The 17,682-nt window shown below is 40.7% G+C and overlaps 1 protein-coding gene across 9 annotated transcripts in view; it reads right to left on the minus strand.

Moving 5' to 3' along the window:
* The window catches only part of LOC121284928 (integral membrane protein GPR155-like), an 83,275-nt gene that overhangs the window by 33,386 nt on the left and 32,207 nt on the right, over nt 1-17,682 (minus strand). For all 9 annotated transcript variants that reach the window (XM_041200858.1, XM_041200856.1, XM_041200857.1 and 6 more), the window contains 5 exons: nt 17,238-17,393; nt 14,277-14,360; nt 11,440-11,560; nt 7,871-7,949; nt 6,211-6,304 (listed from right to left, as the gene is read on the minus strand). In XM_041200858.1, coding sequence (XP_041056792.1) covers nt 6,211-6,304; nt 7,871-7,949; nt 11,440-11,560; nt 14,277-14,360; nt 17,238-17,393 — 534 coding nt within the window. The remainder of the gene's footprint in view (nt 1-6,210; nt 6,305-7,870; nt 7,950-11,439; nt 11,561-14,276; nt 14,361-17,237; nt 17,394-17,682) is intronic.

Here is a 17,682-nt window from a genome sequence, read left to right on the forward strand (position 1 = left end):
GGAAGTGTAGGAGGTCACAAGAATGCTTTTGACATATCCAATAAGTTAAATACAGAAACAAGGGTTTTTGTTTGGATCATGGCTTGTCACATTACCAGGGATATAAAGGCAAACACAATTCCACACAGAGAGTGATTACTCATTTGTCAGGAATGTGCAGGAGGCCAGAATTGGAGCAGCAGTTAGATTTGGAAGGATAATTTGATTAGAGGACACTACAGAGATAGGGAGAACGAGGCCATGGAGGGATTTGAAAACAAAAATGAGCATTTTAAAATGAAGGCCTTGCTTAACCAGGGGACAATGTAGGCCAGTGAGCATGAGAATGCTGGATGATTGGGACTTGGGCCTGAATCTTTGCTCCCAAGTTGGGAGTGCAGGGTCAGGAAAAGTCCCACACTTCACAAACCCGACTCGAGAGAAAGTAACACAGATGGTCCAGGAGTGGGGGCGGGGGAGGGGTGCGCTGAGGCTGGCCTCAGCGCTTTGGCACTTTGTCCTGGCTGCGAAAAAAAGCCCGCTAGCCCCCCCACCCCCCACACACACACACAATATGCTTCATCCAAGCCAACTCTTGCCACTTCAAGCACCCAGCTCACCCCCATGGTTTCTTATGCCCTTCATGCCAACCTATTCCTCTCTGCCCACCCCACGACCCTTACTAGCCCCTATGCCACCTTAGTGCCAACTTATGTCAACCAATGGCCCCCACCTACCACCGTTTGCCCTTACACCCTCCATGCTAATTCAACCTACATCCACCATGGATGGACCTCAGGCAAACACTGATTTTTTAAAAACTACAGACTTTGTTTAAAATTTAAAGGCCAAATGATTTAAAAACCTTGACAGTTCCAAGGGGATTTAAATGCCTTGGCAGCTTGACAGTTCCAATGAGTTCATCAACTTCTTACACACATTCATATCTAATTTTAACAATCCCAAAGGGCACTTGACCTCTCCCAAAGGTGTCTCTGGACCTCCCCAAAAGGGAACCTTACCGCTACAAAGAACTCTGATAAGTTTAGACTTTCTCTTGAAAAGTATAAAGCCCACAAGTCTTGTTTTGGATATCCTGCTAACGAAAACTGGATGTGTTTGAAGACAGCTGCACTCTTACATGTGCAGCTACCTCCATGAACCACAGATGTGCAAATTACAACTTGTCCCTGTTTGCCCCCCCCCCCCCACCGAAGCAAAAACGGTGGGTGCTGGGTTCAAGGGTGGCACTTCTGGAATTGGGGCTCCAGAACCATTTTGGCTAAGCTGGAGAACCTTGCCATCACTGCAAAAATTCAGGCCTTGTGTGAGTTAAGACACGACAGTAGAGTTTTGGATGATGGAGTGTAAACACGAGAAAGGCTGGCCAGGAGTACATTGGAAGAGTTGAAATAAAATTAAAAGAGTATTTGAAGAAAATTTAGATGAAAGTCAGAATGCAATTGTGAAAGATAACAGTATGGCAGAAACATTACATGTTTGTGCCATTTTTAAAAAAATGATGGTAAAAATGTAAAAGTAGATATACAATGCAGAGCATGGCCTACAGTGGTAAATTGGGTGCATAATTGGCCAAGGGATAGGAGACAAAGGGTGGTGGTGAATAGATTTTTTTTTCTGGCTGGAGGAAAGTACGACAGTGCAATCTGCCAAGGATCTTTATCAGGACCATTGCTTTTCTCGTTCTATATCAATATCAATGGGTATAAGCAGTACAATGTTGAAGTTTGCAAATGATACAGAATTTGACAACATAGTAAATAGTTATGAAGATAGTAACTTACTTCAGAAGGACATAGGCAGACTGCTAAAATGGGCATACATATGAAGATGCAACTTAATATATTTAAGTGTGAAGTGATACACTTTGGGAGGAACAGGGTGGAGAAATAGTATAATCTAAATGGAACTTTTTGAGGGAGTTGTGACAGCAGAATGAACTGGCGAATACATATGCACAAATCTTTGAAAATGGCAGGGCAAGTTGATTAGACAATTGAGAAAGTGCATGGGATACTAGGTTTTGTAAATAGGGACAGTGAATATGAAAACAGGGAAGTCATTCCGAACCTTTATAAATCACTTGTTAGGCTCAGCTAGATTATTTTCTATTATTCTGGGAGCCACACTTTAGGAAGGATGTCAAGGCCTTGGAGAGGCAACAGATAAGGTTCATCAGCACGACACCAGGGATGAGGGGTTTCCGTTATGTGGAGATTGAAGAAGCTGGGATTGTTCTCCTTAGAACAAGAGATGATTAAGGAGAGACGTAATAGAGATATTTTAAGTAATGAAGTTTTGACAGAGTAAGTAGGGAGAACTGTTGCTTCTGGCAAGTGGATTGGTAGCCAGAGGTCATAGCTTTAAAATAAGTTGGCAGAAGACCCAGAGGAGAAATATGGAGCTATTATTTCATACTGGGTTTTGACATTCTGGATCACATTACCTGAAATAGTGGTGGAATCCAATTCCTTAGGATTCCAAAGACTATTGGACATACACAAAAAAAACCTGGAAAAACTCAGTAGGTCTGACAGCATCTGCGGAGAGGGATACAGTTGACATTTCGAGTCCGAATGACCCTTCATCAGAACTAAAAAATATAGAAATGAGATAAAATATAAGCTGGTAGAAGGGGGTGGGACAGGTAAAGCTGGATAGGAGGCCAGTGATAGGTGGAGGCCAAGAAGAGACTGCCAAAGATGTCATAGACAAAAGGACAAAGGGGTGTTGACGGTGGCGATATTATCTAAAGGATGTGCTAATGGGGACATTAAGGGTAGCAAGCAGGACAAGCTAGTGGCAGATGGCCCTCATGGGTGTGGGTGGGGGGAAGGGATCAAAATGGACTAAAAGGTGGAGATGAAACAATAGATCGAAATAAATTTTAAAATAGGTGGGAAAAAAAAATATATTTGTAAAAAAATTATAAATTATTGTAAAAGGGGGGATTGGAAAGGGGGTGAGGATGGAGGAGAGTGTTCATGATCTGAAATTGTTGAACTCAATATTAAGTCCGGAAGACTATAAAGAGCCTAGTCCGAAGATGAGGTGCTGTTCCTCCAGTTTGCGTTGAGCTTCACTGGAACATTGCAGCAGGCCAAAGACGGACATGTGGGCATGAGAGCAGGGTGGTGTGTTGAAATGGCAAGCGACAGGGAGGTCTGGGTCATGCTTGCGGACAGACCGAAGGTGTTCTGCAAAGCGGCCACCCAGTCTGCGTTTGGTCTCTCCAATGTAGAGACCGCGTTGGGAGCAACGAATGCAGTAGACTAAATTGAGGGAAGTGCAAGTGAAATGCTGCTTCACTTGAAAGGAGCATTTGGGCCCTTGGACGGTGAGGACGGGGGAAGTAAAGGGGCAGGTGTTGCACCTTCTGCGGTTGCATGGGAATGTGCCGTGGGAAGAGGCTGAGGTGTAGGGGGTGATGGAGGAGTGGACCAGGGTATCCCAGAGGGAATGATCCCTGCAGAAAGCCGCCAGGGGGTGGGGGGTGGGAGTGGTGGTGAAGGGAAAATGTGTTTGGTGGTGGCAATTTATTTCGATCTATTCTTTCATCTCCACCTTTTAGCCCATTTCGTTCTCTTCCCCCCACCTCACCCCCACTAGGATCATCTGCCACTAGCTTGTCCTGCTTGCTACCCTTAATGTCCCCATTAGCACATCCTTTAGATAATATCACCACCGTCAACACCCCTTTGTCCTTTTGTCTATGACATCTTTGGCAGTCTCTTCTTGGCCTCCACCTATCACTGGCTCCCTATCGAGCTTTACCTGTCCCACCCCCTTCTACCAGCTTATATTTCATCTCATTTCTATATTTTTTAGTTCTGATGAAGGGTCATTTGGACTTGAAATGTCAACGGTGTTTCTCTCCACAGATGCTGTCAGACCTGCTGAGTTTTTCCACGTATTTTTGTTTTTGTTCTAGATTTCCAGCATCCGCAGTGTTTTGCTTTTATACTATTGGACATACATTTGAAGAGAACCAATGTGCATGGTTATAGGGAAAAAGCTGAGGCTAATGTGGACAGCTCTTTTGTAGTGCCAGTATAGGAATGACAGGTCAAATGGACGCAATCTGGTCTTTAAGACTCTGTGACACTATGAAATAACTGTAGAAAAGCTTTTAGTTCTGAACAGATTAGCAGGAATTAAGGCAATTAAGTCTTCAAGCCCTGAAAGTCAGAAAGGAGACAGCAAAGACTCTGATCAGTTTTTCCAATCCTGTCTCATTTTTCCCTGCTTAACCACATCGCTGATGAAACCCACATCCTTGCCTTTGTCACTGGGAGACCTGTTCTTCCAGCCAACCTTCTGAGTTGCAGCTTGCACAGTTCCCAACTCATATAAAGTTTTGTTGTTAGCATCTCTAAGACCCCAGTTCTGGCTCTGGCTCATTTCCCATCACATTAAATGCAAAAACATTAGCTTGATTATAAAACCCTGGCATCTTTCCACTTTACCTCTGTAATCTCCTGCAGCTCTAACATTCCCAGTTCACTCCTCTTTGTGTGGATTGCTGTGCAATGCTCCATCCCCAGCTGCCTTCGATCCACCAGCAGTGGCAGATCCATGAACCATCATGACCATACATGCTGAAAATCTCTTCTGAAACACTACACATCTCTTTACACCACTAAAAGCCTCTTCAAAATTCAACTCTCCAGTCAAATATCAAGTCTTTTTCCCTAAGTTTCTGCTTAGTTATTGTTCAGTGTGGGTACCCTTTACTCACTTCCGTATTTCAACCCCCCCGCCCCGCCAACAATCGCTGATTATTGTGAATTGCCTTGGGATGTTTCATTCCATGCAAGACTGTACATAAGTTGCAAAAACATAATAGAAAAATAATGGATATTTGCAGTGCTGCTTTTCAATTAAAGTTATTTTTCCCAAATCCCAGCTAAGACAAAATTGGAGCTTCAGCCAATTCAACTACAACAAAGAATACCTTGCATTTCCACAATTAGTCATGTGTTGACATAAAACTTGGAACTATGCTGCTTTATAATTATATGAACAATCTTGCTAACATTAGTGAGCAGTGAGACTACATATGCTAAATTTTACCCATCCATCTAATTTTTTAGCAAATACCATAATGTATTGCAGATGCATCTTTCAAAAACCTAATTAATGTTATAATAGATAGACATTGCCTTAATGTAGCAAATTACAATATAATTACTCCTTTATTGGCAATTTCACAAAGATATTGTTCTCTTCCATGTCACTGAGGCTAATTATAGGTCCACTTATGCCTCCCTGACTGAGATCAGTTAACTAAGCACTGATTGAACTTTGGGAGCTAATTTATTTTTATGGCTCAGAACCTAAAAAAACCACTGCAGAAAGTTCTTTGCGTACAACTTTGTCCTATGATTGAAAAATGGAGGGAGTTTCAATACTCTCAGATCAAACTACCTCTCCCCTTTTATCCTAAAGAAAATCTAAGAAACTACGTCTGATTTTCTTGTGTTCGTAGCAAACCAGCAGCATCAGGGCCCGTCATTTTGTGAATCTGCTCTTCTCCTAAGCTATTTCAGTGCACAAGTTGTGCACCCTAGAGCTGCTCTATTGGTGCCAGCTATTAAGACTGACCTAAATAATGGTCCATAGGTACCCCACACTACAAAAAAAAATCACTGGGTGAGCACAGAGCAATAGCCAGCCTGCAGTGATATTTCTCAGCTTCAATTGTTCTTTAACAAGTAATCTGAAAGATCTTTTGTTCTTCAACTCAATATACTGATAGGGTAAGACGAGGTAAATAAAATGAGTAGAGACTCGCATGGAGCATGAAGACCCATCGAAAGGACTGTTTGTGCCGTAAATTCCATGTTTCCTGAGGATTCCGTCATTGTAAGCCGTAACTATTAAAGCTCACCAATCCTCGGAGATTTTTTTAGGGTTTTCTTTTGACAATTTAAGCATTACATTTTAGTAGTATATTCTATCTTGACTCCAACAGTTATAGACTATCAAATTTCAAGCATTTCAAAATAAAGTATATCAAAAGTAAATTACTTTCACCTTTCTTTTCACTTGTATGTCAGTAATAAATGCAACACTGGTTTGAATTATTCTAGTACAACAGTTGGAAGGAAATGTGGATCTCTGTAGATTGAATTTCGATGCTAGAAGTACAGCATATACAGGATCTTATATACTTTGAGGGTGATTCAGAAAATGCCATTTAATTCATACCTGAGTATTTCCATAAAAGAATGCTGAATCTCCCACTGTTTGTGTATTTGGACGACCAGTAATCAATAGCATTCCCATAATGAATGCTGGTATTCTAATAAAACAAAAACATGGAACTATTAATTGCTAGAATAATGGATCACAATAATGCATTGCCAAAGAAATTAAAAAGGAATACTATCTGAGATGACCATCAGGGTCTTAGTAACATTGACCATGGGCAGAAAACTTATAATCAATCTTTAAAACAGACTTTCAGTACTGGTATCAAGGTTTTGGATCACATTGGTTTCAAGATGGATGCCTCTGGTTAACATGCAAGCACTGCTGTGACAGCACGTATAAAGGTGTGAAATAAAGTGTTAGAGTTGCAAAATTAGGCCTGCTTTGGATACCTACAAGTTTAGTGGTGTCAGTTGCTCCTCTAAACAGCTTGAGCATCTTACTTTTATGGGATTTGATTCATCCTGCTGTAGATCTACCTGTACAAATGCCAGTAACAAATAACAGTACCGTCAAATGACCTGAGCTTTGCACTGGATACTGCACAGGCTATGAGCCCTGACAACATTCTGGCAATAGTACTGCAGACTTGTGCTCCAGAACTAGCAGCACTTCTAGCCAAGCTGTTCCAGTTCAGCTACAACATTGACATCTATCCAGCAATGTGGAAAATTGCCCAGGTATGTCCTATCCACAGGATGCAGGACAAATCCAACCAGACGAATTACCGGCCCACCAGTCTACTCTTGAGCATCAGCAAAGTGATGGAAGGTGGCGTCAACGGTATCAAGAGGCATTTACACCGCAATAACCTGCTCACTGATGCTCAGTTTGGGTTCTGCCAGGGCCACTTAGCTCCTGACCTCATTACAGCCTTGATCCAAACATGGACAAAAGAGTTGAACTCAAGAGGTGAGGTGAGAGTGACTGCCTTTGACATTAAGGCAGCATTTGAACAAGTGTGGCATCCAGGAGCCCTAGTAAAACTGGAGTCAATGGGAATCAGGGGGAAAACTCTCCATTGGTTGGAGTCATACCTAGCACAAAGGAAGATGGTTATAGTTGTTGGAGGTCAATCATCTCAGTCCTGGGACATCATTGCAGGAGATCACCAAGGTAGTGTCCTAGGCCCAACGATTTTCAGATGCTTCATCCATGACCTTCCCTCCATCATAAGGTCAGAAGTGGCGATGTTCACAGATGATTGCACAATATTCAGCACCATTTGTGACTCCTCAGATACTGAAGCAGTCTGCGTCCTTATGTAGCAAGACCTGGATAATATCCAGGCTTGGACTAATAGATGGCAAGATCCTTTAAAAAATTCCAGGATTCGGATTCGCATCATCACCAAAAACTAATCAGTTCTTCCTTGGGCCATACCCTACCTGTGTACCAAGTTTTGTTGAAATCTGTCCACAACCTTTGAAATGCATTGTTTACAGACGAATAAACAGGGGTGGAAACATTACTTCCGCCATAATCATATAAAATAAATAGCATGTCTCTCTGTCCCACTCTTCTTTAGTTTGCTGTTGACTTAAACAATCATTTCCTGCACCCACAGATATGATTTGAACATGCAAAATAATTTCCCACTCCCAAAAATAAACTTTTGGAGCAAACATCAAAAATGAAAGATTCGAAGTTTTCTCACCCCCATCCTGCAATAATGAAGAATCCTCTTTGCTTGGATGCATTTTTCTCCAACAGAAGTAATGACAATGCTATGAGACCTATTGAAAGAAATTGATTGGGGACATTTTAAACCATTTTGCAAGAACTCAGTAAACCAGTTGTGTTTTTACTCAGAGCTCTAATTAGCGAAATAAGCATCAGAGCTGTCTGTTCTTAAAAAAACTAACATCATTTTCACCTGCACTTTGATGTTGCAACTCTGATGATTTTCTGGTGAAACAACAACAGAGCCAGAGGTCTGATCCTCACAGAATACAAGAGAGGGAGGAGCGGAGCATGAAGAGAGTGAAAGAGACGGAGTGAAAGAGAAAAGATATTGGATAACATAGAAATCAAGGAAGAAAAAATGAATAGGAAAGAGAAAACGAGTGGGAGAGAGAAAGGGAAACTGAGTGAGACAGTAAAAAAGAGAATAGTAAAAGATTGAAGACAAAGGAAAGAGAAAGAAAAGGTAGGGAAGGGCATGAAAATGAGAAGATGAACAAATAATGGGAAAGCAGAGAGAGAGTGCTAGTGAGGGAGAACAGGGAGAGAAAGAAAAGGGAGAAAAGAGAAAGTGAGAAGAGGCAGGAAATAGTAAATGTTATGGAAAGGGAATAAAAAAGAAAGACAGAAAGGAGAGAAAACAACGAGAGCATGAAAGGCTGAGACACTAAATGAGAAATTAAAGTTGGTAAAACATTTTTTAAAAAATTGTTCATAGGATGTGGCATCGCTGGCTAGGCCTGGATTTATTGCCCATTCCTAATTGCTCTTGAGAAGGGGGTGGTGAGCTGCCTCCTTGAACAGCTGTAGTCCATGTGGTGTAGGGACACCCACTGTGCTGTTAGGAAGGGAGTTCCAAGATTTTGACCCAGTGACAGTGAAGGAATGGCGATATAATTCCAAGTCAGAATGGTGTGTGGCTTGGAGGGGAACTTACAGGTGGTGGTTTTCCCATGCGTTTGCTGCCCTTGTCCTTCTAGGTGGTAGAGATCATGAGTTTGGAAAGTCAAAGGAGCCTTGGTGAGTTGCTGCAGTGCATCTTGTAGATGGTACACATGACTGCCATTCTGTGTTGGTCGTGGAAGGAGTGAATGTTTAAGATGATGGATGGGGTGCCAATCAAGCAGGCTGCTTTGTCCTGGATGTTTTTTTTTATTCTTTCATGGGATGTGGGCGTTGCTGGCTAAGCCAGCATTTATCACCCATCCTTAACTGTCCTTGAGAATGGTATTGAGCTCCTTCAGTGTTGGAACTGCACTCATCCAGGAAAGTGGAGAGTATTCCATCAAGCTCCTGACCTGTGCCCTGTGGATGGTGGACAGGCTTTGGGGAGTCAGGAAGTGAATTACTCTCCACAGAATTCCCAGCCTCTGACCTTCTCTTTTAACCACAGTATTTATATGGCTAGTCCAGTTTAGTTCCTGGTTAATGGTAACTCTCCAGGATCTTGATAGTGGGGGATTTAGCGATGGTAATGTCATTGAATGTCAGGGGGAAGTAGTTAGATTCTCTCTTGATGGTCACTGCCTGGCACATGTGTGGCAAAACTTTTATTTGCCACTCATCAGCCAAAGCCTGAATATTGACCAGGCCTTGCTGCATATGGACACGGACTGCTTCTGTATCTGAGGAGTCACGAATGGTGCTGAACACTGTGCAGTCATCCCCACTTCTGACCTTATGATGGAGAGAAGGTCATTGATGAAGCAGTTAAAGATTGTTGGGCCTAGGATATTACCCCGAGGAAGTCCTGCAGCCATGTCCCAGGACTGAGATAACTGATCTCCAACAACCACAACCATCTTCCTTTGTCCTAGGTAAGATACAACGAGTGGATAATTTTTCCCCTGATTCCCACTGATTCCAGCTTTGCTTGGGCTCCTTGATGCCACACTCAGTCAAATGCTGCCTTGATGTCAAGGGCAGTCACTTGCACCTCATCTCTGGAGTTCAGGCCTTTTGTCCATGTTTGGATCAAGGCTGTAATGAGGTCAGAAGCTGAATGGTCCTGGTGAATCCCAAACTGAGAGTTAATGAGCAAGTTATCGTTAAGCAAGTGCCACTTGATAGCACTGTCGACAACATCTTCGATGATGATTGAGATAGACTGATGGGGTAGTGATTGGCTGGGTTTGATTTGTCCTGTTTTTTGTGGACAGGTCATACCTGGGCAATATTCCACATTGACAGGTGGAGGCCAGTGTTGTAGATATAGTGCAACAGCTTGACTAGGGGCTTGGCAGGTTCTGGAGCACAAGCCTTCAGTACCATTGCCAGAATGGTGACAGGGGCCATACCTTTTGCAGTATCCAGTGCCTTCAGCCGCTTCTTGATATCATGTGGAATTGAATTGGCTGAAGGCTGGCATCTGTGACGCTGGGGACCTCAGGAGGAGGCCAAGATGGATCATCCATTCAGCAATTCTGGCTGAAGGTGGTTGCAAATGCTTCAGCCTTGTCTTTTGCACCGATGTGCTGAGCTCTCCTATCATTGAGATCGGGGATATTTGCGGAGCTTCCTCCTCCTCTTAGTTGTTTAATTGTCCACCACCATTCACAACTGCATGTGACAGGACCGCAGAGCTTAGATCTGATCCTTTGGTTGTGGGATCACTTAGCTCCGTCTATCAAATACTGCTTCCGCTGTTTGGCACGCGAGTAGTCCTGTTTTTTAGCAGGTTTACACCTCATTTTTAGGTATGCCTGGTGATGCTCCTGGCATGCTCTCCTGCATTTTACCGTTACCATCAAGCCAGAGGATCAAACCTGGTTCAGTGAAGTGTGGGGAATGTGCCCGACCATGAGGTTACAGATTGTGGTTGAATACAATTCTGCTGCTGCTGATGGCCCACAGCGCCTCATGGATACCCAGTTTTGAATTGCTAGATCTGTTCGAAATCTATTCCATTTAACATGTTGGTAGTGCCACACAACAGTATCCTCAATGTGAAGGCAGGACTTTGTCTCCACAAAGACTGTGTGGTGGACATTCCTATCAATGTTGTCATAGACACATGCATCTGCGACAGGTAGAGTGGTGAGGATGAGATCAAGTAGATTTTTCCCACTTGTTGGTTCCCTCACCACCTGTTGCAGACCCAGTCTAACAGATATGTCCTTTAGGACTTGGCCAGCTCAGGCAGTGGTGGTGCTATCGAGCCACTTTTGGTGATGGACATTTAAGTCCCCCACCCAGAGTACATTCTGTGCTCTTGGCATCCTCACTGCTTTTTCCAAGTGGTGTTCAACACAGAGGAGTGCCAATTCATCAGCTGAGGGGGTTGTGGCAAGTGGTGGGGGGTTGGGGCAAGTGGTGGGGGTGCAGATGTGGTAGGTGGTAATCAGTAAGAGGTTTTCTTGACCATGTTTTCATCATCATGCTATGAGACTTCGTGGGGTTTGGAGTCAATGTTAAGGACTCCCAGGGTAACGCCATCCCCACTGGAAGTTATGCAAGAAATCATTACAGCATACAAATGAGCAAAACAAAATGAGTGGATTAAAAAAAAACCTTCTAAAATGATTTACATTTTAGGCACCTTACCTGTCCATACATACGTACTATATAAAGAACTATATAGCACAATGAATACCAGGACTTGACCAAGTAGATTATTTTGCTTGGTGATAACATACCACATGATCATTCCCAAACAGACCATAGTCTGGAAAACAATTTTTAAAATAATTTAAAATTCAATGGACCAAGTGATTAATATTCAGTTTATTGTAAGAATAAGAATCAGAATTGACATTTCTTTTCCTACAAAGTCAGCTGAATTTCTCTTTTATTCAGGTTGAACACTGAAAATACTCCATTTAATTTCCTTCAGTTGTAGTATAAAATTTCAATTGTTTCAATCATAAAATTGCTACACCACAACTGAGTGCATTAATCATAAATCCTCATATCAACTCCCAGCACTTTTGGCCATTGGTCACAAGGCATATGAAGGTCAGTTTCACCAAATAATTTTGGTCATAGCATTTGTTTTGAAAAGGAAGCCTCCATTTTTATTCACTAGTTATTACTTGCTGTTTTGCATCCAATCGTTTAGATTTTTCATGACAAATAATTTCCCAAATTGGTGGTATGCGATCAGGATTTAGCCATACATGTGGGCTTAAGAAATACGCTCAAAGCAAGAATACTGCAGTATATTAGTATTACAATAAGATATCATTCTTTATTCTCGCTTTCCTCAATTATAATGCAGATTTAGCATTCTGCATCTAGGCTATGCTTTAATGAACAATACAGAATGCCATCATAATATTTTTTATTGAATAATGCATAATAGTGCTTCCAAGCCTGTTTTCCATTTCTCAATTCACAGTCTGCATATACTTTTTAAGTATATGCATATTCCAACAAATACAGGTATCAGAAGAAGTATTGATTATTTCACTTCCATAGTTAGTCCAAGAAAAAAAGTTTAATGAGCACTTAAAAAATATCCATTTGGTGTCAAATAACTTCAATATTTTTAGAAATCAGCTGCCCTCAATGTACATTAGTCACATTTGCAGCATGATAGCTATCTGACAACTTCTCCTTCGATATGACCTTTCCACTTACACAGAGGTGGGACAGAGTGATAAACAGTCAGATGGGAGCAGCCCTGTGAATCATCAATATTGATTCTGGACCCCATGGTGTCTCATGGTTTCAGGTCAAATATGACGAAGAAAGTGCTGTCCCTCCGCTGATGAAACAGTAGTTCTCCATGTTAAGGGAAACAAGGGTATAATATGTATTCTGTGTGTAGGACTACAATGTCCACCACCAAGAGTGATTTGGTACTGCCACCATGGAGTGCTGATGGATATAGCTACCAGACTGGGCTTGTTGCAGTGAGAACCAACACAATGGAATAATCCACCTCACCTTATCTGTTCAATGCTTCTGCCATCTCCTTATTTCCCATTATTAATACCCCATTCTCATTCCCTACAGGACCAATGGTCCCTTTAATTACTCTTTTCCTCCTTAAATACTTGTAGAAACTCTTACTATCTGTTTTTATATTCCTAGCTAGCTTTCTCTCATACTCAAATTTCTCCCTCCTTTTAGTTATTCTTTGTTTTTTTAAAATTCTGGCCAATCTTCTGACCTACCACCAATCTTTGCAGAATTGTACACTTTTTCTTTCAATTTGATATTAACCTTAACTTCCTTAGTTAGCCATGAATGGTGCATTCTTCTCCTAGAGCCTTTCTTTTTTGCTGGAATGCAACTTTGCTGAATGTTATGAAATATCTCCTTAAATATCTGCCACTACATCTCTAATATCCTACACTTTAACCTAATTTTCAAGTTCACTTCGGCCAGTTCTATATTCATACCTTCGTAATTCCCTGTATTTAAGTTTAAAATGCTAGTCTTAGACTCACTTTTCTCACCCTCAAACTGAATGTGAAATTCAATCATGTTATGATCACTGCGACCTACAGACTCCTTCACTATGAGGTAATTAATTAATCTTCTCTCATTGCACATTACCAGGTCTAGAATAGCTTGTTTTCTGGTTGGCTCTAGAATGTACTGCTCTAAGGAAATTGCCTCAAAAACACTCTGTGAACTCATCTTCCAGGCTACCTTTGCCAATCCAATTCATCCAATCTATAGATTAAATGTGTAGATTAGATCTGTAGATTAAAATCACCCATGATTGTTGCAGTAGCCTTTTCACAGACCCCCATTATTTCTTCCTGTATACTTTGTCCTACAGTTTAGCTACTGTTAGGGGATCTATCAATCACTCCCACAAACGACTTCTTACCAATGCTAATTCTTATCTCTACTCAAATGGATTCTACATCTTGATCCTTAGAACTAAGGTCATCTCTCACTATTGTACTGATGTCATCCTTAATTAACAGAGCTATCCCACCTCTTTTTCCCAGCTTCCTGTCCTTCCAAAATCTGCCATGGGCAACAGGCTGGGAGGGAAGTCAGTACAGTGCCAGGGAACAGCATCAGGATAGCCTTCCAACACAGTCACACCACTGGGGAAGTTTCCCTGTGGTGGACTGCATGCCGGTTCAGCTGCCAGTCTCACGGAGACGGGCAGCCAATTTACATAAGAGCTATTTTGTGGGGCTGCTGGCAGCATTGGGGAACTCACTTGTTGACTTTAATTGGATGGCAGTCTTTAAGGCTGTCAATTAACAGGCTGCCTGTGGTAAAATTGCTGATCCAGTCCAGCTGTCAGTAAGTGAGGGCTCAGGACCTGCTTCTTCGTAACATTTGGAGATGCTTTATTCTGCTACAATTTGCCTTAGGTTGCAGTACCCTCAGAAAATGTGCAATTATTTCTAAATAAATATCAGTCATATCATAAAACCTGCCCCTAATAATTAATAATTTAAGAACCTTACCTGTGCAAGCAGCAGATTAACAGAGAGTAAATGAGGCAATTGCTTAAATTTCTTACTCAGAAGCATCACAGCCACAGACCAAACCTATATGAAAGATCAAAGTTGTGTAGTTACATAAATGGTTTCAAATTGAAATTGCAATTGCTGAAGTTATGAGCTTTTCAAAATATCCTTGAAACAGTACAGAATTAAAACACTTTTTCTGTGGTAATATTAACTAATTTATAAATAATAGCAATTTTCCATAATTCTTGATAATTCAGAGGATATGTTTATTTATGACAGATCTATTGTATCAAGTAGCAATATTAAGTAGCATGGGAGTATTTGCATTTTCATAGTTCTTTTGCTAATACATATAATGGCACTGCTGTCTGCGAAGTCATCTGCTGCTAATTTAGAGCTGTTTTTAACCTGGTCTAACTGAGGCCACCAAGTATAACTAGGCTTGAGCAGAAATGTGATGATCTAGCTACTTAACTATTGTGAAGTATCCTAAATAGGCACGTTCTGGGGTGAATTAGGAGCTACATTTGTGTGGGGATGTTTGTTTAAAACAAATGAAACTGAACAAACAGAAATGGTTAACTGCTTCCTGATGCTTCAGCTTGGAGTGACTTGTACATGGCTCCTCGGGGAGAGGCTAGATTATTAAGGTCAGAAGTAAGTAGCATTTATTAATTTATTTTCCTGTTTTGTTTCATTTTTAACAATGGTACTCTTCATAATTTGCTTCCTTAAATGTCCAGTTGTGACTTGTCATTGTTTTAGATGTATGAAATTTGAGTCAATCAAGTGTGTGACAGTTCAAGATCTGTTAATTGTGTGATTTTCAGATGTTTCAGAAAAACTAAATAAAAAAATTATTACAGTTATGATGGATCTCATAGGTACATTAGATAATATAAGTTTTATAGAAAAACAGGAGATTAAGAGAATACATTGCAGAATGCGTCATTCAGTTGCTGAGTAACCTGGGCCATTACTTTCGAGAACAGGGTGTAATAATGCAAATAACCACATCTTGAGGAGAATTAGGAGCCAGATTGAGAGTATATTTCTATAAATGCATTATTAGCAGGATATGCACCAGAGCCATTAAATATAATTAGAAATGGAGGAGTATAAATGAGTACCGGGGTCACATGCAAATAGATGGGCAAGGAGTGGCACCAGGAAGATGCAAATAAAGCTTTAATGCAACATCTGCACAGCTAGGATTCAAATTGTACTTGTGTGTTTACTTTGTTTTAATGAAGATCTCTAGTGCTGATGACTACCATGATAGCTTACTCCTTCAAGTGGCTGAGCACTGAAGTGCACTTTGCTAGGGTCTATGAAATTTAAATAAATAAGACAGACAAGCTAGCGTCAAGCTAGTCAGCGTTTGTAGGGGAGAACATGTAAGGACAGCAAAAGAGGAGTTGGAGTAATAGTTGGGAAGGAGTTGTGGCAGTGGGGAATGACTAGCTGTGCCAGGGTAGGCCTCCTCGTCAATCATGGATCTTACACAGATGATATTCAGGAACTTGGAACACAGAAGTAAACTTGAGTTGATATAACTAGTTTGAATTGATTAACGCTTTTTATGGATTGTTATAAATTTCAGCAGTAAATTTAGGTTCACTCATCGCAATTGGATCAGTGGTAGCACTCGTCTCCAAGGCTAAGTTCAAGCTCCTCTCCAGACACTGGATCACATAATTTAGGATGACACGTCAGTGCAGTACTGAGGGAGTACTGCACTGACAGAGGTGTTGTCTTTTGGGTGAGATATTAATGCAATTTTGTGGGGTGAAATTGGACAGAAACTACTGAAATCCATTCAAAGTTGAATACTCATAGCCCACAGAAACAGTAGCTGCTTCGATTAAATTAATCTATATGTAAAAACAACATACTGACACAATACAAACTACAGTCCATACAATAAATTGAAACAATGAACCAGACACATACTGTGCCACAAAGGTCCCTGTTTCAATTGTGTAATTCATATGCCAATGTACAGAATATTCAATTCATTTCAATATCAACTGGAAGTAGTTACTTCAGGCTTTGCAATTCTTTTTTTAAAAATTGTATGAGCCACATGGTCATCCTAATGTCCAATCTGAGAAAGCTCCGCCTCATCTAAAACTCAGCATTAAATACTAGTCTAACAACATGGATATGGTCATTCTGTCGAGGTAATGCTGAAATAGAGCAGGATGTGATGAGCATATGCACTCACCATTAAAATATTAACAATTGCGTTTTGAATTCTCCATTTTTTAGCTGAAATTATTGGGAATTCCATCCTGCAATGTTGCTACTGTGGTTATATCCAATTACAAACTAGTTAATTGCCTGTGTTGCTGCACAGATTCAAGACTGAATGTAGTCTTCAGCTGAGGTAGGTTAAAATGTGAGAGACATTGGACAAGGTGTGCAGAAATCATTTTATTTCCTTCACAAATGTGGACATAGGAATTTATAATGGTAAAGTTGATGAGAAGAATTATATATAAATAGCTAATAGATCGCTGTTTTATAACAAGCATATTTATGCCATTGGAAGTGAATACCTAGCATTTAGCAACTAGAGATAAATGCTTGGCAGTTAGGAGGAATAGGATTTAGCTGTGCTAAGGGGCATTCCTGAGCAATGATATAATTGGGTGATGATCCTGGTCTTTGTCAGGACCAGGGTGATGAATTCTGGAGTTTGACAGTATTGCACTGGTGTTGCTGGAATCTGGAAGCATCATTATCCAAAAAGATCATTTTCAGTGAACTATTGATATTTTAATTATATAAAACTTAACAACCAACTTCTCAAAATGTATACCAGCCACATAGATTAAAAACTAACATTAGCTTTACTGCCAAAAGCAAATAACTTTTTAAGAGCAGTGATAGTATACTTCAGCAGATGTCTAATATTAGAAAGAAATGTTTTTACAGAAGCTATATACTAACCAGAAAAAAGAGGGTGACTATGCTTATGTCAAAGCTGACGGTCTGAATTGCAGATTGCATCCCGTGTGTGTGCATCGATGGAATTGTCAAAAGCCATGCGGACACATACATAATGGGAGCAGATACAAATGTATTTATCACCATCCCAGGGGTCACCTACAAAAATAAATTTATATATATATTTATTATTTATAAACACTGATGTAGAAACAGAAGAAAAATGCATGCTATTTCACTGAGTCATGATTAGCTAAATAGGTGCTTCCTCTACGTACTGACTTCAGTCCACAAAGTCAGTAATTCCACTGAAAAGAAACAAGGTTTTGCTTGGTAAGCATATATTAAGTTTATCCAGCAGTATTCATTCTAAACTTTACTGAGGTTTGAGTTACTTAGTATATGAGAATCATATAAAGGCTAAATATGTAACTTAAGAGTAAAAACT

The sequence above is a fragment of the Carcharodon carcharias genome, chromosome 12 (assembly GCF_017639515.1).
Source record: "Carcharodon carcharias isolate sCarCar2 chromosome 12, sCarCar2.pri, whole genome shotgun sequence".
Classification (NCBI taxonomy): Eukaryota; Metazoa; Chordata; class Chondrichthyes; order Lamniformes; family Lamnidae; genus Carcharodon; species Carcharodon carcharias.